We start from the raw sequence: 21,301 nt of genomic DNA on the forward strand, positions 1-21,301 counted from the left end.
GGTGCCACACTGCTTGTTGGTATGGAGAAACCCCTCCTCCATGTTGAAATTGAGTATTCAGAATCCTTTTTAGAAGCAAGTGCATCAATGTGCCCTAGGAACTTACAACGTTTTATATTTAGTTGTTTAGTTGTTCATCATCTAATACATTATATTGTTTGCATTTAAAGACTATGGTTTCTTAGACACTTCTTGTGTTAAAGAGGAAAATGATTTCTACTCCTATTTTAATAAACATCATACTTTAATGGAATACATATAAGGTACTGGACTGTGTCCTTTTATATTTTAGTTACTAACACTTGGGGCAAATGTAATCTTTTGGTCTCTCTATACTCTAACTTGACATACGTAATAGATGTCAGATACCCGAAGTATAGGCATAGAGCGAGGAGGAAACTAACCAGTCTCTGTGAGATTTTTTCTACAACTTTTACTGATTATATGGTAGAAAATGTCCTATAACATGAGCTAAAGCAGGGGTAGGAACCAAGGAACATCAAAATTCACAATGTTTTAATTTTAGAAATGGAGTGACTTGTCTGTATCAATCAGTTTATTTGGTGAAAATGGAGATTGGGTAGTTTTGGCGCCAATTCAGAATACGGTCCTTACAACTTTAATTGCGTCCTTCACAAAAGTTTGCAAAGGTCTCCCAATATCACAAAGTAACTTACCTTGTGCGTTCTGCAGTACAGTTAATGCTTTTTCTTCCAGTTCCTCAAGAGTCATGGCATCGAGGGAAATACTCTCCAATAATTGGTAACGCTGATTTTCTAAATGAGGAACTTCGTGACTTAATACAGTAGATAAGAGTTGATCTTGCAACCCTTGGAATGTTACCGTAAAGTTGATCATAGTAACAAAGTTATAAACTGATGGAGGAAAATGAGGGTTGTCTATTTCTGTAGAAATGTATAACCTAAAACATGGGAAAGGCACCAGTTATTCAATGGATATGCAGAGGAAAAAAATGAAACATATATTTAATAACGGAAGAAAATATTTCTCCTGGAGGTAAACAAGGTTAATTTTTAATGTTATTCAGACTTGTACACAAGTAGGCTCTTGATTTAAACTATGTGAATACATTTGCTATTTAGGACTTAAAAAAATACAACCACAAACCGTGTCCATACTATATTTAGTCTAAGTAAAAAGACAGAGTAAAGAAAAATGCTAACTGGTAGTTCTGACCTCTCACTAGATCATGGGAAGGACTGTGGTTTTCACCCCGAGTAAGAAGCCAGTGGAGGGATCTGAGCAGAGAGACGTGCTGTGTTTTTAACAGGACCGCTCTAGCTGCTGCCGTCTGGAGAGTCGTCTGCAGAAGACGGAGCCGGGCAAGGAGGGCACTGGGAGACGGGCTGACACGTGAGAGATGATGGCGCTACGAGTAGCAGTGGCCGGGAGTGGTCAGATTCTGGGTCTTGTTTAGTCTTCATTGCAACCCAATAAAACAGGAAGAGCCCTCTTTCCATTTTATAAAGGGTGAAATCGAGGCTTTGAGAGGTTAAATAAGTTGCCTATATCGTATGGACAGGAAGTGACAGTGGGGATCTCTTGCTGGTCCACCCTCTAAAACAGTGTCCTCCGCCACCTCCTCAAACACCCAATTCAAACATGGTGACCAGGTTGTCAATTCAGGAAAAACGTTACTTATTAATATTTCTAGAGCTATTCCTTAACCAATCATGTAGCATTTAGTGAGAAATAAAGAATGAGTTAATGTTTTCCAAGGGTATTCTGTAGGACGCTATTTTCTGGAGAGGGTTTGTTAAACAGAGGAGTTTTAATTAAAATAAAAGTCTATTTAATTAGTAAAAAGAAAAGTCTATTTAACCAGGAAAGACTCTTGTTTAACTTTAACCCAGAGCTTTTAAAAAGTACCAGATCCCTTTTTGAGTGACATCTATTAAAATCCTAGGAATGCTGTTTTTGAAGAACGTGCTTTGGAAGTGTTTAACGGAAGGAAGGAGGTTGGAAGAGAATTCTGAAGAGTCAGAGTTTGACAGCCCTGCCCAAGAGAGAGGACTCAGCGCCGGCAGAGTTAAGAATCAGGGCCACTGGTCAAAGAACCAGTCTCTCAGAGTCCCAGTAACTAAGCTAAATACACCGGGCGGGGGGCCATTGAAATCATCTTCTAATGCTCCTTGCCGATTACTTGTTTACCCAGCAAACTTCTGCTTATGAAATGAAAGAGGGAATGCATGTGTCTCAAATGTCTTATTCACTTGGGAATTGTATGTGTGTGGTAATTATATCTGACTGTATAACGCTGCTTTGAGAAGTTAGCTGGTGGGAGTCAAATCTCTGAAGCCCCATTACTGCTTGGAGTACGGTATGATGCTTATCTGCCCAGGCGAGAAGTCTCTATTTTTTTTTGCTCTAGATATCAAATATGGATTTTTTTTTTTTTAATGGAAGCAGAAGCTTTTCCCGTCCAAATAAAATGTTAGGCAAACAGATCACATCAACATCCTCTGGATCAAGCGAGACTCGGCTTTCTGTTTGTCGCTTTTCCCTCATAGCTTCTGAAGACTCTTTGTGGAACCTACAGGTTTCATCTGGCAGAGTTTGAAAAACATTGGTGGTGTGCAATGACTTAATAAATACAAATCTGTTCTCTATTCTGTATACTAATGAACGAAACATAAAAACTGGAAACATGAAAAATAAAAAGAACATTTAGATGCAATCTTACTTCTTCCTCCAGCTTATCAGACTGACCTATTGGGACCTTCAATATTATTGTCTCAAAAAGTCTGAATGTTTGACTCAGTTTAACTATGACAGACGTTACCTAAATTTGGAATTGTATTCAATCTCAGAATCATCAACCCTTATGAAATACTGTCCTCTTCTTTGATAGATATCCTTCTTCAAAATTGCCTTTAAACTTGGAGCCAATGTTTCAGGGAGATTCTGAAAAACCCAATAGACTGAATGAATGAATGAATGAATGAATAAATAAATAAACCAACCCAAATCATCTTACAACAAATAAATCAGTAGAAAAGACAGAGCTTTAAAAAAATGTAAATCTTGTTACTATCTGGACACCAGTAAAAGACAAATCTGAGAGAACTAAATAAACAATGAAAACTCACTGCGTGTGTGTGTGTGTGTGTGTGTGTGTGTGTGTATGTACATACACACGCACACACACACGCGCACACACACACACACATGCATTTTTTCCCCTGACAAAGTTACCTGTCATTTAAAACTCTTAGTCTTTACGTTTAGTGCACATATATGTCAACTACATGGAATTCGGGAATTAGGTCATTTTGTACAAATACCTGCAAGAGGATGCTCCCTCCTGTTTTCATAGCATTTTCAATTTTTTTGACGTAATTGCTGTCCTCAATGTAGAGCTCCTGCAGCCTAGATCCTTCCATCTGACGGATCCAGTTGTATGCTTGTTTATGTGGGTCAATTAGCAGTGGCCACTGCAGGCCGTTCTTGATCAAGATGGCGTTCTCCGCTGAATACTGACCGAGAGGTAGCCCCTGATGATGCCATCGGCTGATCTGGAATGAAACCATCAGTGCTCGCATTGTTTCACAAACTTCTTTGCATCTTTAATATTCTACAGCATACACCCACCCTTTAGTCTCTTAGTAGCCATCTCAGTTATTGGATTAGCTGTTGTGGTATTGCAGTGCCTGCGTTCAAGGAACCTTTATTTAACTTAATAATGACCCCCAAAATACAAGAGTAGTGATGCTGGCAATTCCGATACGCCAAAGAGAAGCTATAAACTGCTTCCTTTAAGGGAGAAGGTATATAGAAAGGAATGTATAGCGCTTGGTACTATCTGAGGCCTCAGGCGTTCACCGGGGGGGGGTCTTTGAACATATCCCCTGCAGATAAAGGGGGGTTACTGTACATGAGATCTATAGATCCATTTGGAAAAAACTGGCAACTTCAGAATATTGAGTCTTCCAATTCATGAACATAGTATAACTCTTCATTTGTTTAGGTTTCTTAAAATTGATCCCAAGGATACTTTATAGTTTTATTTCTATAAATTCTATAATACTTCTTGACAGATTCATTTCGATGCTATTATAAATGGTATCTAAAAACATTTTACACCCTATTTGTTACTGGTATAGAGAAATGCAATTGGTTTTTGTATGTTGACTTTAATTCTAGAAACATTGCTAAACTTTTATTAACGTTCATGATGTATCTACGTATTCTTTTAGATTTTCTAGGTACATAATATATCACTTGTAAAAATTTATACTTTTTTCTTTCTTCTTTCTTTTCCAATCTTAATCTTTTATTTATTTATTTTTTGCCTCGCCGCGCTGTCGAGGATCTCTGGTACAGTGTTAAACACAAGTGGAAATAGAGGAAAACCCTTTGTCATGTTTCCAATCTCAAAGGAAAAACTTTCACCTATGCTTTAGTTTTTCAATTATGGTACATTCTTTGACCTATGGTTCGTTTAGGAGCATATTTCCTCACTTCCAGAAATATGGGGATTTTCAAAGAAACTTTTAATGACTGACTTCTAGTTTAATTGCATTTTGATCAAATAATATATTCTGTATGATTTCTGCCCTTTGACAGTAGTTGAAATTTTATTTGTGGTCTATTACATGGTCAATTTTGGTAAGGTTCTATGTGTGCTTGCACAGAATGTGTCACCTGCAGGTGTAGGCTACAGTGTCTTATATATGCCTATTAAACCCATTTGTTGATGATGTTGGTCAAATCTTTTCTGACTGATTCTTATGTTCTTCTTCTATGAGGTACAGACAAAAGTATGTCAAAATCTTTCACTGTGATTGTAGATTTATCCATTTTTATCTGCAGTCCTCTTAATGATTGCTTTATATTATTTGGGGTCATTATTAGGCACAAACAAATTTAGAATTGTTAACATATTCTTGAGGAATTAAACCACTTCTTATTGTAACATAAGTTTATATAATTCCAGTAATCTCTTTTTACCTTAAAGTCTATTTTGTCCTTTTTTTAAAGGTAATCTATGGTAAATTTCTTCCCATTTTCTGCTGTCAATCTTTATGTTTTAGAACATGCTTTCTGTTTTGTGTTTTGGTTTATATTTTTATATAGTCTTACAATCTTAGCTTTTTAACTGCGCCATTTAGTCCATTGACATCTAATGTAATTATTAATGTATTTCGGTTTAAATTCATTATTAACATTATTAACAATATTTGCTTCTGAGACTTTGTAGGTTGAAAGGTCAGTTTAAGTTGTGTTTTCAGCTGGGGAACCAGTCTAAAATTATTCTCTGGGGATAAAAAAAAAATGTGTTCTTTTTTTTATCTTTTCAACATCAGCATAGAACTTACAAAGACAGACAAGTATTTATCTGATAAATTCATAAATGTTAGGTACATATTTTTGGCTGTTTCTAAGAATATTACCTGTGGCTTAATGAGTTCACCAATTTATTAATGAAAAGAGTTTCAAGGAGAGAAATTGGCTATATTTATTAGACGAGGTAGTAAGATTATAATGAGAAAAAGGGTATTTTGTGACTTTTGCCCAGAGGATGAGAAACAGGAGGTAGAAATAATTGAGGTATTAGAACTGTAACTTAAAATAACTTTAAGGCCTGGAGCAAACTTCAGTATTTCCATTTAGCCAAATAATTTTGAGGAAAGATCTAAGCGAAAACAATGCGCATGCACGCAAAATCCAAATTAACAATAGCAGCCACTTAACTGGATAATAGAAATGTTTCTACCTCATGTTTTTGCGCCATGACTTCAATTAAAGAAAAATTGGAAGACAAAGAAATGTTGTTGTTAGTGCAAAGTTTCTCCCATTTGTTCACAATCAACTGGCGAAATTCTGCTGTTAACACTCCGCTGTAGACAATGCACGCTGCTGCAAGAAGTATGTCACCCAAAATTCCTTCCAACTTCTGGTCGATTTGATTGATTGTTTCCTGCCATCGAGTCTAAATGTCAAAATAAAAATGAATTACCGATACTTGCCATAAAATATACTATTATGAGATGTTTTGGATATGGATGGTCTCCAAGTTAGATCTACCATTGTTATTTTTATCACTTTTCTCATGTTGTAGTTGTATTATAATTAATAATGAATACCATTAAAAACAAACCTGAGGGGAATATGAGTCCTATTCTTGGATTTGTCAATAGTATCCTATCAAGGTCAACAGCCACTTCAAATCACTTGTGTAATAAAGCAGGAAAATTTAAAAACGTATGTCAATTCATTATAATATATTATTAATAGTATTCAATAATAACAATAGTGACCAATATTTATTGAATCCTTATTTATCTGACAATTTACTTTGGAAATCTCATTTGACTCTTTCAATATCCTGTTCAGTAAAAGTCATTGACATTATTTTAAGATGAGGACGTTGAAGTTTAGAGAAGCTGAGCAACTTGCTCAAGTTCACAAAGCTTCTGAGGGGAGTAGCTGAGATCCGGACCCATGTTCTCTGGCTGTGTATCCTCCTTCTACAACCACGTATGTGCTTAATTGGTCAATAAACGAAGCATGGGGAGCAAGAACCCTCCCTTAAAATCTGGGATAATGCTGATGTCTACTGCCTCTCAGCACCTGCTTGGCTCTCAAGGACATCAATCGTCTTTCGAGGGATGTAATCTTCCTCTGATTGGTCTGATTTCATAACCTCCTTCTCCCTGCCTGCAGGAGCTTTCCAGGACATGTATCTATATAAATAGTTAAACTACATTAAAATTATCTTGAGAATTTTATAACATCCTTTGAGATGGCTGAGGTATGGCAAAACCAAGTCTCTATAGTCAGCTCACTGGGGATTGAGGTTTAGAGAAGAAAGATGAATTAGAAGAGAAATAAAAAGATAAGATGAAAGAGGTCGGGAGACCGACAGAACAAAATAAAATTTTATTTTTCCTTTTTAGTGACGTCTTCTTCCTTTCAGCGGGTTGTTCCTGTGCTACAAGAAGAGAACTGACCCCTCGCTGACAGGTCCACTTGGGCCTCAGAGACGATGGTGTGCTGACGTTCTAGGCACAAGAGAAACCAGCTTCTGATCTCTGTAGCTTGTAACCTCTGTTTTCAGACTACTTGCCCAGGACTCCTTTATTTTTATCTGAATAGGACCATCTACTAATCTCAGTAAGAAAATGGTTAGTAAGATCATTTTAGGAGGTATACATATATATTTGCCTCCACTGAAAATAACATCTTGGGGTTTGTCAAGCCCATCAGGAATTCATCAGGAATTAACAAAAGTCATACCTTCTCATCTTTTAGGGCAGTTAGCAAGATAGATGCACAATGCAGGCGCCTAGTGGCCAGTTGTCTTCGATTTGCTAACAGTTCTTTTTCGGCAACAATATCTTTGTAGGTTGCTTGCAAAAATGTCAGATGTTCTTCAACCTGAGAGACAATTTGTTATGGAGACAAATCCTACTCTCGTTTTGCCTCAAGAGCTTATTTATTACAAATATAGTGTGTAATCACTTCATTTTCACAACCTGGAACATCTCCCAGGAAAGATGGATTATATTACCAGTGAAAATATACATTGCAGTAATTAAAAGAATGATTCCTTGATATTGAAGATTATTTTTTAAAAATGTCATTTAAAATAATCTTCCCCAATAGATTTTTTTAAAACAATCTTAGCATTTGAAGATTCATCACTTTCTGATTTATTTTTCACAGAGAAAATTTTATGTCACATTCAGATTCTTTCTCTAAGAAAATGTTTTCACCCCAGAGTCACCGGCCAGCCCAGGGGAACTAACGAATTTTTGAAGTTATGTTGGAAGGATGAATTGGCTATTAAATTATCCCTAGGCTGTCAGTCAAAAACATATTTTCATAAATAGCTGATAAAAGAAGTTTTCAAAATCACCACTTACCTTGATAAAACCCTCGCTCAAAAGTATTCGGTGAATTCTTATAGAAATGAAAGCCTAAGGATATGGTCAAAAGCTTTGGCCCTCTTAATAAAAACCTCCACAATCTGACCCCAACCTTCCTTTCCATTTCATCTCCTTTATTATACCTGAGTCAGATTGGTTTATTTCATATCTCCTAAACATTCCTTAAATTTTCTCATCTCTGGTATTTGGCTCACATCCTTCCCTTATACCTGTAATATTTTTTACATCAGGATCCAGGTGAACAAGACTTATTTTTAAGTCCTTAAAATCCTTATCAACTTCAGCTGTCATGAAGTCTCAGTCTCGTTAAACCCACACTGATGCGCTGTTTACAAACTGTCCGATGTTATTTCTTGAGTTGTGGTCTCATAGTCTTATTATCCTTTTACTGTTATTTATAGTTTTGAAAGATTTTCATGTCTTCTCAAAATCTTGGAAGACTGAGTTTAGCATGGAGACCCGAACATGGTATGTATACATAATTATATATACAAAATTGTGCTTATTGAACACAGTTTGCGATTTGTGATTTTTCCTCCCATTTAATGAGGATTTAAAAAATATATATACACATTAGCTAATTTAAAAAATATATATACACATTAGCTACTTTTGGCATGCTTACTCTAATGACTTATTATTTATTCCTGGTTTACCCAAAATAATTATTCAGTTATTTACTCTTTTATATATTATGTTGTTTTGTCTGCTTGCTCATTCCCGTTTTGATGACTCTGAGAAAACTCCCTTCCTACTCATGACCTAGTGAGTTATTTATATATTAAAGTGTAAGCTTACTAATTCAATTAAACCCATAAAATTTCTATTATAATAACAGGCACTGTGTTCCCTTTAAGGTGACTTTTTTTTCTTTTTTTTTTTTTTAGCATTTTATTTTATTATTAGTTTCAAGTATCCAGTACACTGGTTAGACATTTATATAGTTTATGATAAGGTGGCATTTTTAATGAACACCCATGTAATACGATAAGTTCTGGCATTGTCTATTTCTCCCCAAATTCCCTAGATTTTTTTCAGAAATGTTTTTTTATATTAGGGTCCAGGTGAACAAGACTTATTTTTAAAATGGGAGACAGTACATGGTGGAGTGAAGAGAAAACCTCCACGAACGGCTTCAAACCAATGGAGTTAACTACCGCACTTAATTTTAAAACATAAGTGTAAAAATATACATTTCAAGTAGACTTGTTCAATCAATTAAAATATCAGAAACTTCTCAGGAAGCCTGCGGTTGAGAGATGGAAAGGAATGTGGAATATTAGTCAGGCTCGAACTAGAATTTGCAGTTTACCTTTCTCTTGGCTACCATTTTATTATTTTAATAATAAAAACAAAAGAATAACATTATAAATAAACAATTTGTTGGATAAATAAATAAAAATACTAAAGACACAAAAAATCATGGCCATCAGGAGAATGGATAAATAACAAAATTGAAAATACTTTCAAAATACGTCCAATACTTTTTACATATCTGAGTTTGCAAGAAAGGCCTATGGGTCTAGGCCGGTAATAAAAATACTTGAAGTTAAGTAAAGGCCTTATCATAGCCAAGTGAGAGCACGAGCCCAGGGTTGCCAGGTCTTCTGAATTTTCAAGAGAAGATAGAAACTCACATTTTAAGTGAAATCCCTAGATTAAAAATTTTGATAACTACCTCAACTTTTGTACAAGCCAAACAAAAGATGCCAATGGGCTGAATTTGCTGGACTGCCATTTCTGAAGTATATTATTTTATTTACTCTTAAAATGTAAGTGAGTTAAAGAGGAGACAGGGATTGATGATCTCAATTCTACTTCTAGTTCTCATAGTGATACTACGTTTTAATTTAAAACCAAGACATTTAAGGAATAACCATGTCTTTTTGAAGTAACAGAGTAATTGATATAAACAGGTTAAGCAGAACGTTTTAAGAACACAGATTAATACCGAGTGTCGTTGGTAGACCAAAGTTACAAATATCTCCTGGAAGAAATTTGGTAAAATCATAAAATAATATATTATTGACATAATAGTAATTAATATTATTGCGTGTTCTATTATGTGGCAGGTACTAAGATCTTCATGTATAGTATCTATAGTATTTACTTAATATTAACTAACCTCTTACTACTTTTATTATTATTCCCATTTTATCTTAAACAGATTACGAGATACTTACTTTTTCCTGATTTTTTTTCTAGTTTATAAGAGTGTTGATAGTTTAACAAGTAAAAAAATTTCTTACCAGCTGTAAACCTCTTTGTTTTTCTGCCAGCCTTTGCCGTGCAATTTTTAGAACATTTTGAGCTTCAGCTACTTGGATTTGTTTAGGGCCCACCAGCTTGAAAAGAATGTCACAACATTTAAGTGTTAAAAAACCTCAAGTTCACTTTAAAAAATGCCACTTATGTTTAAAAAACAATTATAAGCGTTAACTCTTAAAATTAGCTTTCCTAGAATTATGTGTACAAAAAAGAAATATAAAGTAGTTTAATATGGTGAAACACATTAAAACAAATAGTACAAAAGCATAGAGAATGAAAAAATTTGACAGAGGCGCTTGATATCTATGTGAGTTAGCATAATATGTTTGATTCAAGTGTTTTTCATTAGATATTCCTTCCACAGAAGTTCATTTGAGTATTGTTAAATAAAAATTATTTCTGGAAATTTAATCACTGTAATGTATCACTTCCAAATTGTTATATTTAGGAGGATAAGCATACCTTCTGTACTTCGTGGTAGTTATTCAGAGCTATGACCCACTGGCACATGGAGCAACAAGCAACAGATACTAGAGCGATCTTGTTTGGGTTGAAATCAGGTAAGTTTAAAATTTTCTTCAGCTTAATGAAAACCTAGAGAGAACACAGTCCATGTATTACAGGAGAAAGAACTGTTATTGGTTTGAAGTTTCCCCGATCTACCTTAGAATGAAATTTTATTTCATATAAGAAATACTCAACTACTCTTCAACAGTAGAATATACACCTAGGTACAAACTGGCTCTAGCGCCAGTAATTTTTTTTAAAAGGAGAGGGAAAACCTCTTTTACAGATATCTTGTTATTGCTATTGTTGTTACAGTAGCTTTATTACAGATTTTTAAAAAAGAACTCCATTTTACAAAAAGAAAACAGGTTAACTTTCTCCAGCTCTGCAAAATTTGGTGTGCATGGAGATATGGAATCTTTTTCTTAAGCGAATGAAGTCCAAAGTTAGTAGAAGGAAGGAAATAACAAAGATCAGAGCAGAAATAAACGGAACTGACTAAGGGACAATAGAAAAGATCAATAAAACTAATATTTGTTTTTTTGAAGAGATTAACCAAGTTGAAAAACCTCTGGCTAGGGCTTGCTTTGGCAGGACATGCACCAAAAAAACCTGTGGCTTAGACTCACCAAGAAAAAAAGAGAGAGGGCTCAAATAAATCAAGTCAGAAATGAAAAAGGAGCCATTATAACTGATACTACAGAAATACAAAGGATTATTAGAGACTACTATGAATAATCATAGGCCAATAAAATGAACAACCTAAAAGATATAGATAAATTCCTACAAACATATCACCTACCAAAAGTGTATGATTTTATTTATATGTAGAACCTAAAATAAAAAAAACAAAAAACAAATTCACAGATACAGAGAACAGATTGGTGGTTGCCAGAGGTGGGGGAGAGGCGAGGGGAATGGGTGAAATGGGGGATGGTGGTCAAAAGACACAAAATTCCAGTTAGAATATAAACAATGCCTATGGATGTAATATACAGCATGGTGACTATAGTTAATAATACTGTATATTCTATATTTGAAAGTCGTTAAGGGAGTTGATCTAAAAAGTTATCATAACGAGAAAAAAAGGAAACCATGTGTAATGATGGATGTTTACTAGACTCACTGTGGTGATCATTCTGCAATATATACAGATATTGAATCATTATGCTGTACACCTGAAACAAATACAATGTTATATGTCAATTATATTGCGAAAAAAATTTATCCACTCGTTGCACCTTCACGGTGTAACGCAATCCATCCGGAAAGACTTTCTCCCACTGTTGGGCTGTTCTCTAATCTCATTCTGATGAGACATGACACATTTTCCAGTTTCAGCGACATCTTGCTTTTCCTGCACACTTCCAGGAAACCTATCGTGTTTGGAGATACGGCTTGCTCTCTGATCTTTGAACTTTGACCACTGTCTCCCCTTTCTAATACACGATACCAATTTTGACTTCCATAGATCATAACTATAGGATGCATCAATGAAGCGTTAATTAGTGGCGAACTTTTTACCTTCTCAGGTATGCTGTCCTTGTCCAGGTTAATCAATTTTTTTAAGAAACCAGTCTCTGAAAGAAGCAACTTTGCAGTAGCCCAGTTAGGTTTCTTTTGCAGAAGAATACAAACTGCGTTCATGACCGTCAGCACAAGGAAAGGGGGACGTGTGTATACTCTGCAATAGACAGTGAAAATCTCATCAGCTTCCCCAGTAAAATCAGAAGACAATATACACCGAGTTTTAACAGGAATTTTGACGAGGAGAACTATTTGCCGACATAGAGCCTTTTTCATTATTTGGGCATCTTTAAAAATGTGGGTATCTTTAACATATGGGTATCTTTGCTTTAGGAAGATGAAATGCATCAAACTTAAATATGGAGAACATCTCCGTCATAGGTTAATTCTTTCACTATGAGAGTATTCTCTGCAGAGTTCTTCCTGTTTCATCGTAGTGTTGATTTACTGATGGCTACAAGCCTGAGACAGGGTAGGGGAGTTGGGCGTCAGCCCTTCTCTTGTGATTTAAGGGGTGCTATGAGGTGCAACTTCCCTTAAACATATCCCCTGATGAAGACTTTTCTTCATCTCGATCTCAAATTCCCACCATAAAGATCACTGATACAACAGAGTGGGAGGAGGAGATGGGTGGGAATTTGTCTCTCAAGTCGCCACTGATGTCGTTACTGGAACGTTGGGAACTGCCTCTTAGCTGTGTCCTAATCAAGTGACAAGCCTCTGCACCACTGATGAGAAGCCGACACTTTGGAAATCCAGAGGTCAGAGTGACATTCACAAGAAGTAAGTTTCAGTGAACAGCCATGCGGGTGGTGACTGCTGTACAACAGCATTTGGGACTTGGAACTAAAGGGACAGGTCTATCCAGGGTAATGAGTCTCCCTCAAATGAAAATCGTATAGACTTCCCCAAAGAAGGGAGGCGATGAAGCCAAGTTGATATGGCCAACATTATCTACAGGGGTTACCAGGAAGGTCCCCCTGCCTTGAATGTTGTCATTGGCGATTCATTCAATTATAGTAATCTTTGTTCTCTTTAACGGTCTTTTAAAATGTAGATATTTTTTTCAGGAGGACTAAATCACTAAATCATCGATACCTTACTTAGAAGTGATTAATCAGGTTGCTTTTCTGAGGTTATCAGTCTGGCTTTTCTGAAATAATGAGAAAGATAGTAACAGAAGAAGCAGCAAGAAAGAGACTAGGTTCACGGAAGAGGAATGAGAGTTCCCAAAACAAACTTATCCCTCAACTTCGCCTCGACTCTCTTTAAAGCAATCACGATGGGAACGTAGTCAAATTAAGACAAAAATGTATTATCTATGAAATGTTAACGTAAATTAAAGGGAAAGTAGGATCGAACTGACTATAGTTTAATGTAGGCGCCACTTTCCAGAACCAGATATTTGATCCAAAGCGAGTCCTGTCGACACAATTTGCTTTAAAGTCCTCTGTTGCTACACAGAAACACTCTGTCTTGGACCCTTACTGGTTTACTCCGATCTGCATTTTCTACTTTCTTCTTCCTTCTTCTTGTGGCTAATGTTGCAAATTGGCAAAGGACTGTACTGTCACGGGCAATCATTTGCATTTTGATGATGAAAACGGTGGCTAGGAACAAGAACGGACTAAACTGTGCACCTGCTAGGTGTCTTTCCTGCATATCCTAAGAATAGCAACCAAGACCCTATTATAAGGCATTTCATTTACTGAAATGAAGTGAAATGTACACTATTGACCTCACGAGGACTATATTAAAAAAAATTCAAGGACGAATTCAAGGACAAGGATAGTTTTCTTTAGGTTTTTTGCACTAGAGCAAGAAAAAGGACCTACTTGATCTGAGGAAACCTCTTAGCATTGAAGCAACTTTTACTGAGCGCGTGCCTTATCCCAGACTCTATTCTAAGCATTTTAACATGTTTCAACTCATCCAATCCCCTCAACATCTGTTATTGCATAAAAAGGAAATTGAGGCTCAGACAGTCTATGTAACTAGAAAGTGGCAGGACCAGGATTCCAACCGAGGACACTCAGTACCAGAGCTCACATGCTTAACCACTATACCACACCGCCCCATGGAAATTAGGCTGAAGGGAATCTGAGCTGATCTCTCTCCCTTGGGAATACCTGCCAAAGGAAAGCTAAGAGAATAGAACTTCCAGAACAAAGTCACAGGTACAGAGGGGACTCTGCTGGGGAAGGGCTGGGCCCTGCTGCTTCTCTGGGGTCATCTCCTGACACTCCCTCTCGCTCACAGAGTGTCAGGCATCCCGGTCTTTAGCAGCTCCTGAAACCCGGCAAGCACGTGTCTGCCTTAAGACGCTTGTGCTTTCCGTTTCTTCTGCTTAGACCACTCCTTCTCTAGATTCCTTCCTGGGCCATGTCAAACCTCATTCAGTTCTCCGCTTTACTGTCACTCAGCAGAGAGCCCTTCTCCAACGTTTACGTGCTGTGACTTTGGCACCTAGAATGGGGCCTGTCACACAGTGTGCACTCAGTGTAGCCGCTGAATGAATGCAACTTTAGGTGGGATACACCTTCAGCCTTGCGACATGTTCTGTTCTTCCTGTAAAAATACATTGATTAAACCCTCCCCCCCCCACCTTTTTTTTGGCCATTTGCTATTCTTATCCCTAGAGTTAATAACATGTCATAAATATCACTGGAGATGTGCTGCATATTTCTGCATCTTTCTATAAATAATGGAAAACTCAACACATTCTGACAGTTCCAATTGTTTGGAGAGTTGAAGAGCTTACGTTAAAAATTATCTCTCCTAAAGATTCAAGTTAGAGCCATCAGGTTCAAATCTTTGTACCTTAAAGTATTTCATTTCTCTTGCATTTCCTTATGAATTTCTCTTTAACTGCTCTTCCCACACACACAGGGAAGGCTGAGCTGGGCAAAGGGGACAAGGGAAAGTGCTTCCCATCTTGTGCCAGTGGCCAACAGTGCAGTACCAGATGTGCGTTACTGCATTTCTACAGATCTCCCACGCTCTACAGCTAAACTCACATAAACGGCAGTGCTGTAAACATCGCCTCTTATTTTTGGAACTGCAGGTCAGATGTTTATATAATCGCTACGGCTTTTCTTTCTAGTCCAGGTAATACAATATTTTAATAATTCTAAGATGCACATTTTTACATCTCTTGAGATTGAGATTCAGTTGATAGCCAATGGCAAATTATATAGTTTACTTGGTAGCATTTTTTCTTTCTTAAGGAGACATAAAATACTGCCATGTCTTTATAGTTGATGGAACCATAACATTGATTAGATACAGTATATAACACACATAAAAAATTTTTTAAATAACCAAGATGGGTAAACATGACTTAATCTAAAAATGGAATAGAGACTTAGTAACTTTTGCCACGTATTTATGCTTTATCCTGAGCTTTTCCAACTCAATAGAAACAGATAAACTGCTTACCTTAATTCAGAGACATTAGCTTTATCCAGGGCATTTAGAGCCACGATTGCCTTGTCTAAGGCCGGCAGTACACTTTTTAGTTCATTGGCAGTTTTCTGCAATAAAGTTACAAGCCTCCAAATACATATTAATGAATATAGTTGCATATTTAACATTTTTATATTTTAAACTTGGAAAATACAACTTGACATTTTTACAAGGTCCATAAATTATGCTTCTGACTTAGGTACGTACACACTGTTGGAAATGTGTTTTACAGACCTAAATGAAGGGTGTTGCTCAATCCCCTATGAGAAGCCATCTGTGAGAAGCAGAAACACCGAGTGGTTGCTGCCTTCTCTAATGGACTCAGTGTAGCACTCACGATGTCCCTTTGAGGAGTGGTTCAGTTAGAGGTGGCTTCAGAGCTTCTCACCTGCATAAGTCCCTTTCAGAGCCCAGGAAAGAGCTGTGCCAATGTGTTTGTAAGGTCACGTGTTTTCGTCAGACTAGCAAAAGTAAGACATTTTAATTGGAATCAGGTAAGAACAATTTCTCTTTACACTCTGACTCACTCTTTGTCAGGTTTCCTGTAGTCAGGTGGCACCGAAATAGCTATGGACATTTTTAGGATCTGGGTAAGGAGCACAGTTGGGAATTATAATTATGTCGCTCACAGTCACTTCTTTGTATAATTAAGTCGTTGCAAGCTAGCTCTAAAAGGAGTGACTTCTAGAAATACTTCCAAAAAAATTCCAGCTTTCCTGGCGATGTGACATTGAGGTGCAGGGCCAGAAGTCATATTGTGATAGAAACTTGTCCTATAGTGGCCAGCACCAGAACTGTGTGAGTACTGGAGGAGAAACAAGGTTTGCAATGTATAGATCCAGAATCTGGTCTGTGGAAAATCTTGCCTTTATCAGATGTATAAAATTATAAGGTCCACGGTCAGATTTTCATTGATACCTCCTCAGAATGGAAGTTTAGTTCTTCATGAGTATATTCAATAATGCAGCATATATTATTTTAAACCTATTATCTATTTTTCCTTTTTTTTTTTTTTGATGGGAGTTGAGCAAAAGAGTTCATTAGAATTCCTGGGTATTTAGGTAAGCATGGCGGTGTAGGTAAAGATGTTTTGGAATGTCTTGATGAAATAAATAAGAAATTACAGATTCCTTATATAGATATATGTGAAAGGTGTCTTATTTTATCATTTTAATTTTTATTTATGAATAAATAATTAAGACAAAAATTTGTAGAATGTTAAAAGTAATTGTGTGTTAAAATTGATAGAGATTATTTTGAGATTGTGGAGTAAAATGTAATGAAACTTTTCAGATCATGCCAAAAGCAAGAATTCATTATGAGAAAAAATAAATTTAGGATAGAAGTAATGATTTGGGTTTGGGTCTGTTTAATAATCCAATTAATGAAAAATGCATCATATAATTATACTAGAAAAACTCAAGTTTTTGGCTGAGTTTGCAAGACATATTAACATTAATGAAAATATAAATACCAGAAAATACCTCAGTTATGAAGATATTGATGGAAAACTGGTTAATGAATATTGTCAATTCAAACAGTATTTAAAATTAATCACTGCACAAGAAACTGAAATGCCACTGCTAGTTTGATCAAATTTGAAAGTAATACTAATAAAAATGTTCATGACATTATCAGTGATGAGTTATGAAGTTGACAAAAACTTTCACAAACTATCAGAAATGAAAAGCACATTTTAATCAACATTAGTAAAGATTTTATAGGAGATGATATTACAGAATCATTATCATGTGAAGAAGGGATCAGTACACAGTGAAAAAATGCAGAAAAAAAGTAGTAGGAGGTGTGGAAGGCAGTTAATTACTAAACTGTATTGTAATTTTTCTAGACCTCGTGATGTTTATAATAATTGTCAGCTTTTAAACATTTATATATTATCTGATTTCTTTACTTACTCTAAATAAGTATTAGCTTTCATGTAAGGAGATTTACTGACTATGTTACCCAGTTTGAAGCAAACTAGCTCTTAAAACACGGACAGGAGTAAAGGGCAGGCTGAGACCTCTCTCATCCCTGGTGTAAACTCTTCTTCAGCCGTGTTATAAGGTGAAAACGGGGATGATCTATTCAGCTCTGACAAGAAGCCAGACAAATATTTAGAAATCACTAAAAGGACCATTGGAAATATGTATTCACATTTGCTACTGCTCACAATAAACCTGGGTATTTATTGCGCTTTGGGACATTAGCTAATGAGAGTAGCTCATGTATAAATAAGTACATAGATATTAGGGGTATAGGCATATATATACATATATATGATAGATATTATAAATTGCCGGAGTTGCTCGATTAAAAACCTTTGCTTATGGAAGACAAATGAAACTCCATTCTCTGCCTCCTCTGAGAGGCGGGGTGGGGCTACTGAACATTTGGTTACCTGCTACCGCAGACTGTTTCCTGGTGGGATTCTGGCTAAAGAGGATTGAGAGGAGCAGCAGGTCAGTTAAAAAAGAGAGAATTACTCAGTCAATAAGGGAAGCGACACGCACCAAACAGATAGTCCCCAGAGCTGCTTTACTTCCTGCGGATGTTCCTCTTGGAGGCCACGTGTAGTTCTGACATGGCTTCAGTGAGTTTCTGTTCATTGTAACCAGAAGAACTGGCTTATCTGTCTCTTGTAAGGATTATAGGTCCCTCAAGAACAAGGACCCTGTGTCCTTGTACTCCCTCTTTTCATCTGATAGTGTCTTACACGTAGTAGATACTCAATAAATATTTGTAGATACTCAATAAATATGAAAAGTATCCAAAGTTGGAGCACTATACATTAAAAAGCCTGACCTGTTAAATTTGGGGATTAGGAAATGATTTTGCAAATCTCCAAATGATTTTTAATGATCGTATTTTAATTTTACCTGAGCATAGTTTTCCACAATTCGTACTTCTTCTGCCATAATTTCTTCATCCTGTTTGACAAGCATCTGAACTTTCTCAACTACTTGTGAATCTTTCTGTAGTTTTTCCATTAAGATTTCTGTTTCCTAATGAACCAAACAATTCTTCTTAACATGAATTTTAAGAGACATGATCTTTTGTAAAGAGAAATTCAAATAGCTTATTTCATTCCTATAAAACTGATCAAAATCAGCTTGAAATATATGTGTTTAATAGACTGAGGGATGACTATAATAAATATCATTTCATATCATACACATAAAGAATAATAACAAGTAATGATCTTTAGGACACGTGGCAGCTTGCAACTGACCACAGCACATTTCAGATGGATTTAACTGATAACTACAGAATTTTCTATGTCAATTTTTATTATTAGTTATGTACCTATTCTCACATTTAATTAGTAAAGAAAATGATGTTAATATTTTGCTATTACTGTTGCTCTTTTCCTCATTTTACAGATAAGAAAATTGAGACTAAGAGAGATTACACGGTTGCATGGTAACAAAGTGAGAATTTTAATCCACACTTGTCAAATACCAGAGACTTTGCTTTCAAACACTGTTTGATATTAAACTTTAAAATCTTTAAAAAGAGACTTTAAATGAAATATACCTTTGTCTTTTGTTCTATCTGAGGGCCAAGAATCAAGAGCTCCTCCTGCATATCTGTAACTAGAGTGGTTGCTTCTAGAATCTTGGATAGACCCATATGGAAACGGTTCCTGAAGGCAAAAAAAAAAAAATGTTAACAGGTGTAAGATGCAACAAAATATTAGCAAAGCAAGATATACTGTGATCACGGAATGGAAGACAACAGGGTAAAGGTGTCAATTCTCCCCAAATTGATAAATAGGTTTAATGCAGTTCCTATCGAAATTGCGGTCAGATGTTTTTTGTAGATAGTCAAGCTTATTATAAAATTTAAATGGAAAGATATATGAACTAGGATAATTCAAATAATTGTGTAAAAGAATAACAAAGTGGGTAGAATCACTCCACTTGATTGTAAGACTCATTACATAGTGACAGTAATCAAGGTTATGTGGTATTGGCAGAGGGACTTCGCATCTAGATTACTACGATAACTCTCAAATCCTGTTTTTATTTTTTAAAATTATTTATTAGTACTATTTATGCCTACAGCACCTGGTCTCCCTAGGTGGTCTCCCATCTAAGTATTAACCAGGCCCGACCCTGCTTAGCTTCCAAGATCAGACATTGGGCTTGTTCAGGGTGGCATGGCTGAACCATGCCATGGACTGTGGCTGAACTGGGGCACGAACCTAGGACCTTCTGCGTGTAAAGGAGACGTGCTCACCGCTACACTGTGGAACCACGTCCTTGTTTTTATTCTTGTATCTCTCCAATTTATTCCCCAGTCTAATCTCATACTAGAGTGATCTTCCTAAAATACAAGTCTATTTAATTACTCAGAGTTACTATTTGTTCTGTGCTGTGTATGCTAGAACAAGTGTGCTTAGCATTTAATCTGTAAACATATCAAGAAGCAGGTGCTATTAAAAATAAAATGAACTCTTAAAGGACAAACTGAAAAAGGTAATTGGGTAACCGAAGCTCACACTCAGGATAGGCAATTTGGGCTTTAGATGTGGTCATTCTGCAGAAGAAGACTTCCCATTTAAACAGAATGTTGAATTATGAGTTCTGGGGTTGGGAAGAGGCACACGCTGGCTGTGAGAGACCCAAGCCACAGCATTAACCCTCCCCGCTTTTTCTTCTCCCACATCTACCCCTGGGAAACTGGGCTGCCGAAAGGTGTGAGGAGCCGAGAGGAGCTGGGGACCTGTAAGCTGATGCTTCTTCTACCACTTAGCTGTGCGAGATGGATGTAAGCAGCTATGAATATTAATGATAATGACCGGGCATACGTGACGACAGCTTTTAAGGTGGTCCTGGTATGACCTGTGCGCCAGGGGTCAGGAGATGTTCTAGGATCCTACGTCATATATAAGGAACAAACTACTGAGCCGCCTGGGGACATGTCTGGGGATACTGGGGTGAGGGGCGGGGGCGGACATGGGAAACACGGGAGAAAGGTGATGTGATTGTGACAGGGACTGGTCACGCAATCATGTGGCTTAGAATAGGGAGCAACAACCTATGAGGTTGAGAGGGGACACCTCCAAAACGCGGAGGTTAGAGGTGGAAGGAGGATCTACTAGTTTCTCTTGACTGTTATCGACAGGGCATCTGGCCGATCTAGCCAGACTTCGTCCTCCATTTAACTTCTGATCAACAAAAATCTTAACCTGAGGACTTTCAGAAAGACCCCAGGCACTGCTAACTCTAGGGGAGAACAGCCTTTACTTAAAACACCAGGACAATATAAACTTAACGAACGAAATGATTCCTTTTAGCTTCATCGTATTCACAGACTATAGCAACTGCTCTGAATTTAATTGGCGTTGAATCTGCCACACTCCACCTGACTCTGCTAACAAAAACTTAATAATATTAGACCCTGACTCCCAAAATGCTGCTGTTGATGTTGCCACTTCTTATGTAAAAGTCAGGCCTATATTTACCTAGCACAGAACCTCATCTAAACGTCTAAACGCTACCCTGGGCTTCCTGCTGGCTTCCTGAGGCCAGTGCCTCTTAATCACATTCCTAACTGGCCTGGCTCCAGACAGGGAGCTTGACTGTGTTTATCCGCCAGGTGGGAGGTGCAGTCAT

At 36.7% G+C, this 21,301-nt stretch overlaps 1 protein-coding gene across 1 annotated transcript in view; it reads right to left on the bottom strand.

The window, feature by feature from the left end:
• DNAH14 (dynein axonemal heavy chain 14) overlaps positions 1-21,301 on the bottom strand; it is a 221,193-nt gene that overhangs the window by 43,410 nt on the left and 156,482 nt on the right. The window contains exons 53-64 of the mRNA XM_011360885.1: positions 20,356-20,438; positions 19,218-19,326; positions 18,560-18,685; positions 15,654-15,748; positions 12,213-12,372; positions 10,644-10,775; positions 10,163-10,258; positions 7,261-7,401; positions 5,738-5,953; positions 3,306-3,536; positions 2,804-2,925; positions 678-922 (exon numbers count right to left, since the gene is read on the bottom strand). Coding sequence (XP_011359187.1) covers positions 678-922; positions 2,804-2,925; positions 3,306-3,536; positions 5,738-5,953; positions 7,261-7,401; positions 10,163-10,258; positions 10,644-10,775; positions 12,213-12,372; positions 15,654-15,748; positions 18,560-18,685; positions 19,218-19,326; positions 20,356-20,438 — 1,756 coding nt within the window. The remainder of the gene's footprint in view (positions 1-677; positions 923-2,803; positions 2,926-3,305; positions 3,537-5,737; positions 5,954-7,260; positions 7,402-10,162; positions 10,259-10,643; positions 10,776-12,212; positions 12,373-15,653; positions 15,749-18,559; positions 18,686-19,217; positions 19,327-20,355; positions 20,439-21,301) is intronic.

This window comes from Pteropus vampyrus, unplaced genomic scaffold (assembly GCF_000151845.1).
Source record: "Pteropus vampyrus isolate Shadow unplaced genomic scaffold, Pvam_2.0 Scaffold60, whole genome shotgun sequence".
NCBI classification, from domain to species: Eukaryota; Metazoa; Chordata; class Mammalia; order Chiroptera; family Pteropodidae; genus Pteropus; species Pteropus vampyrus.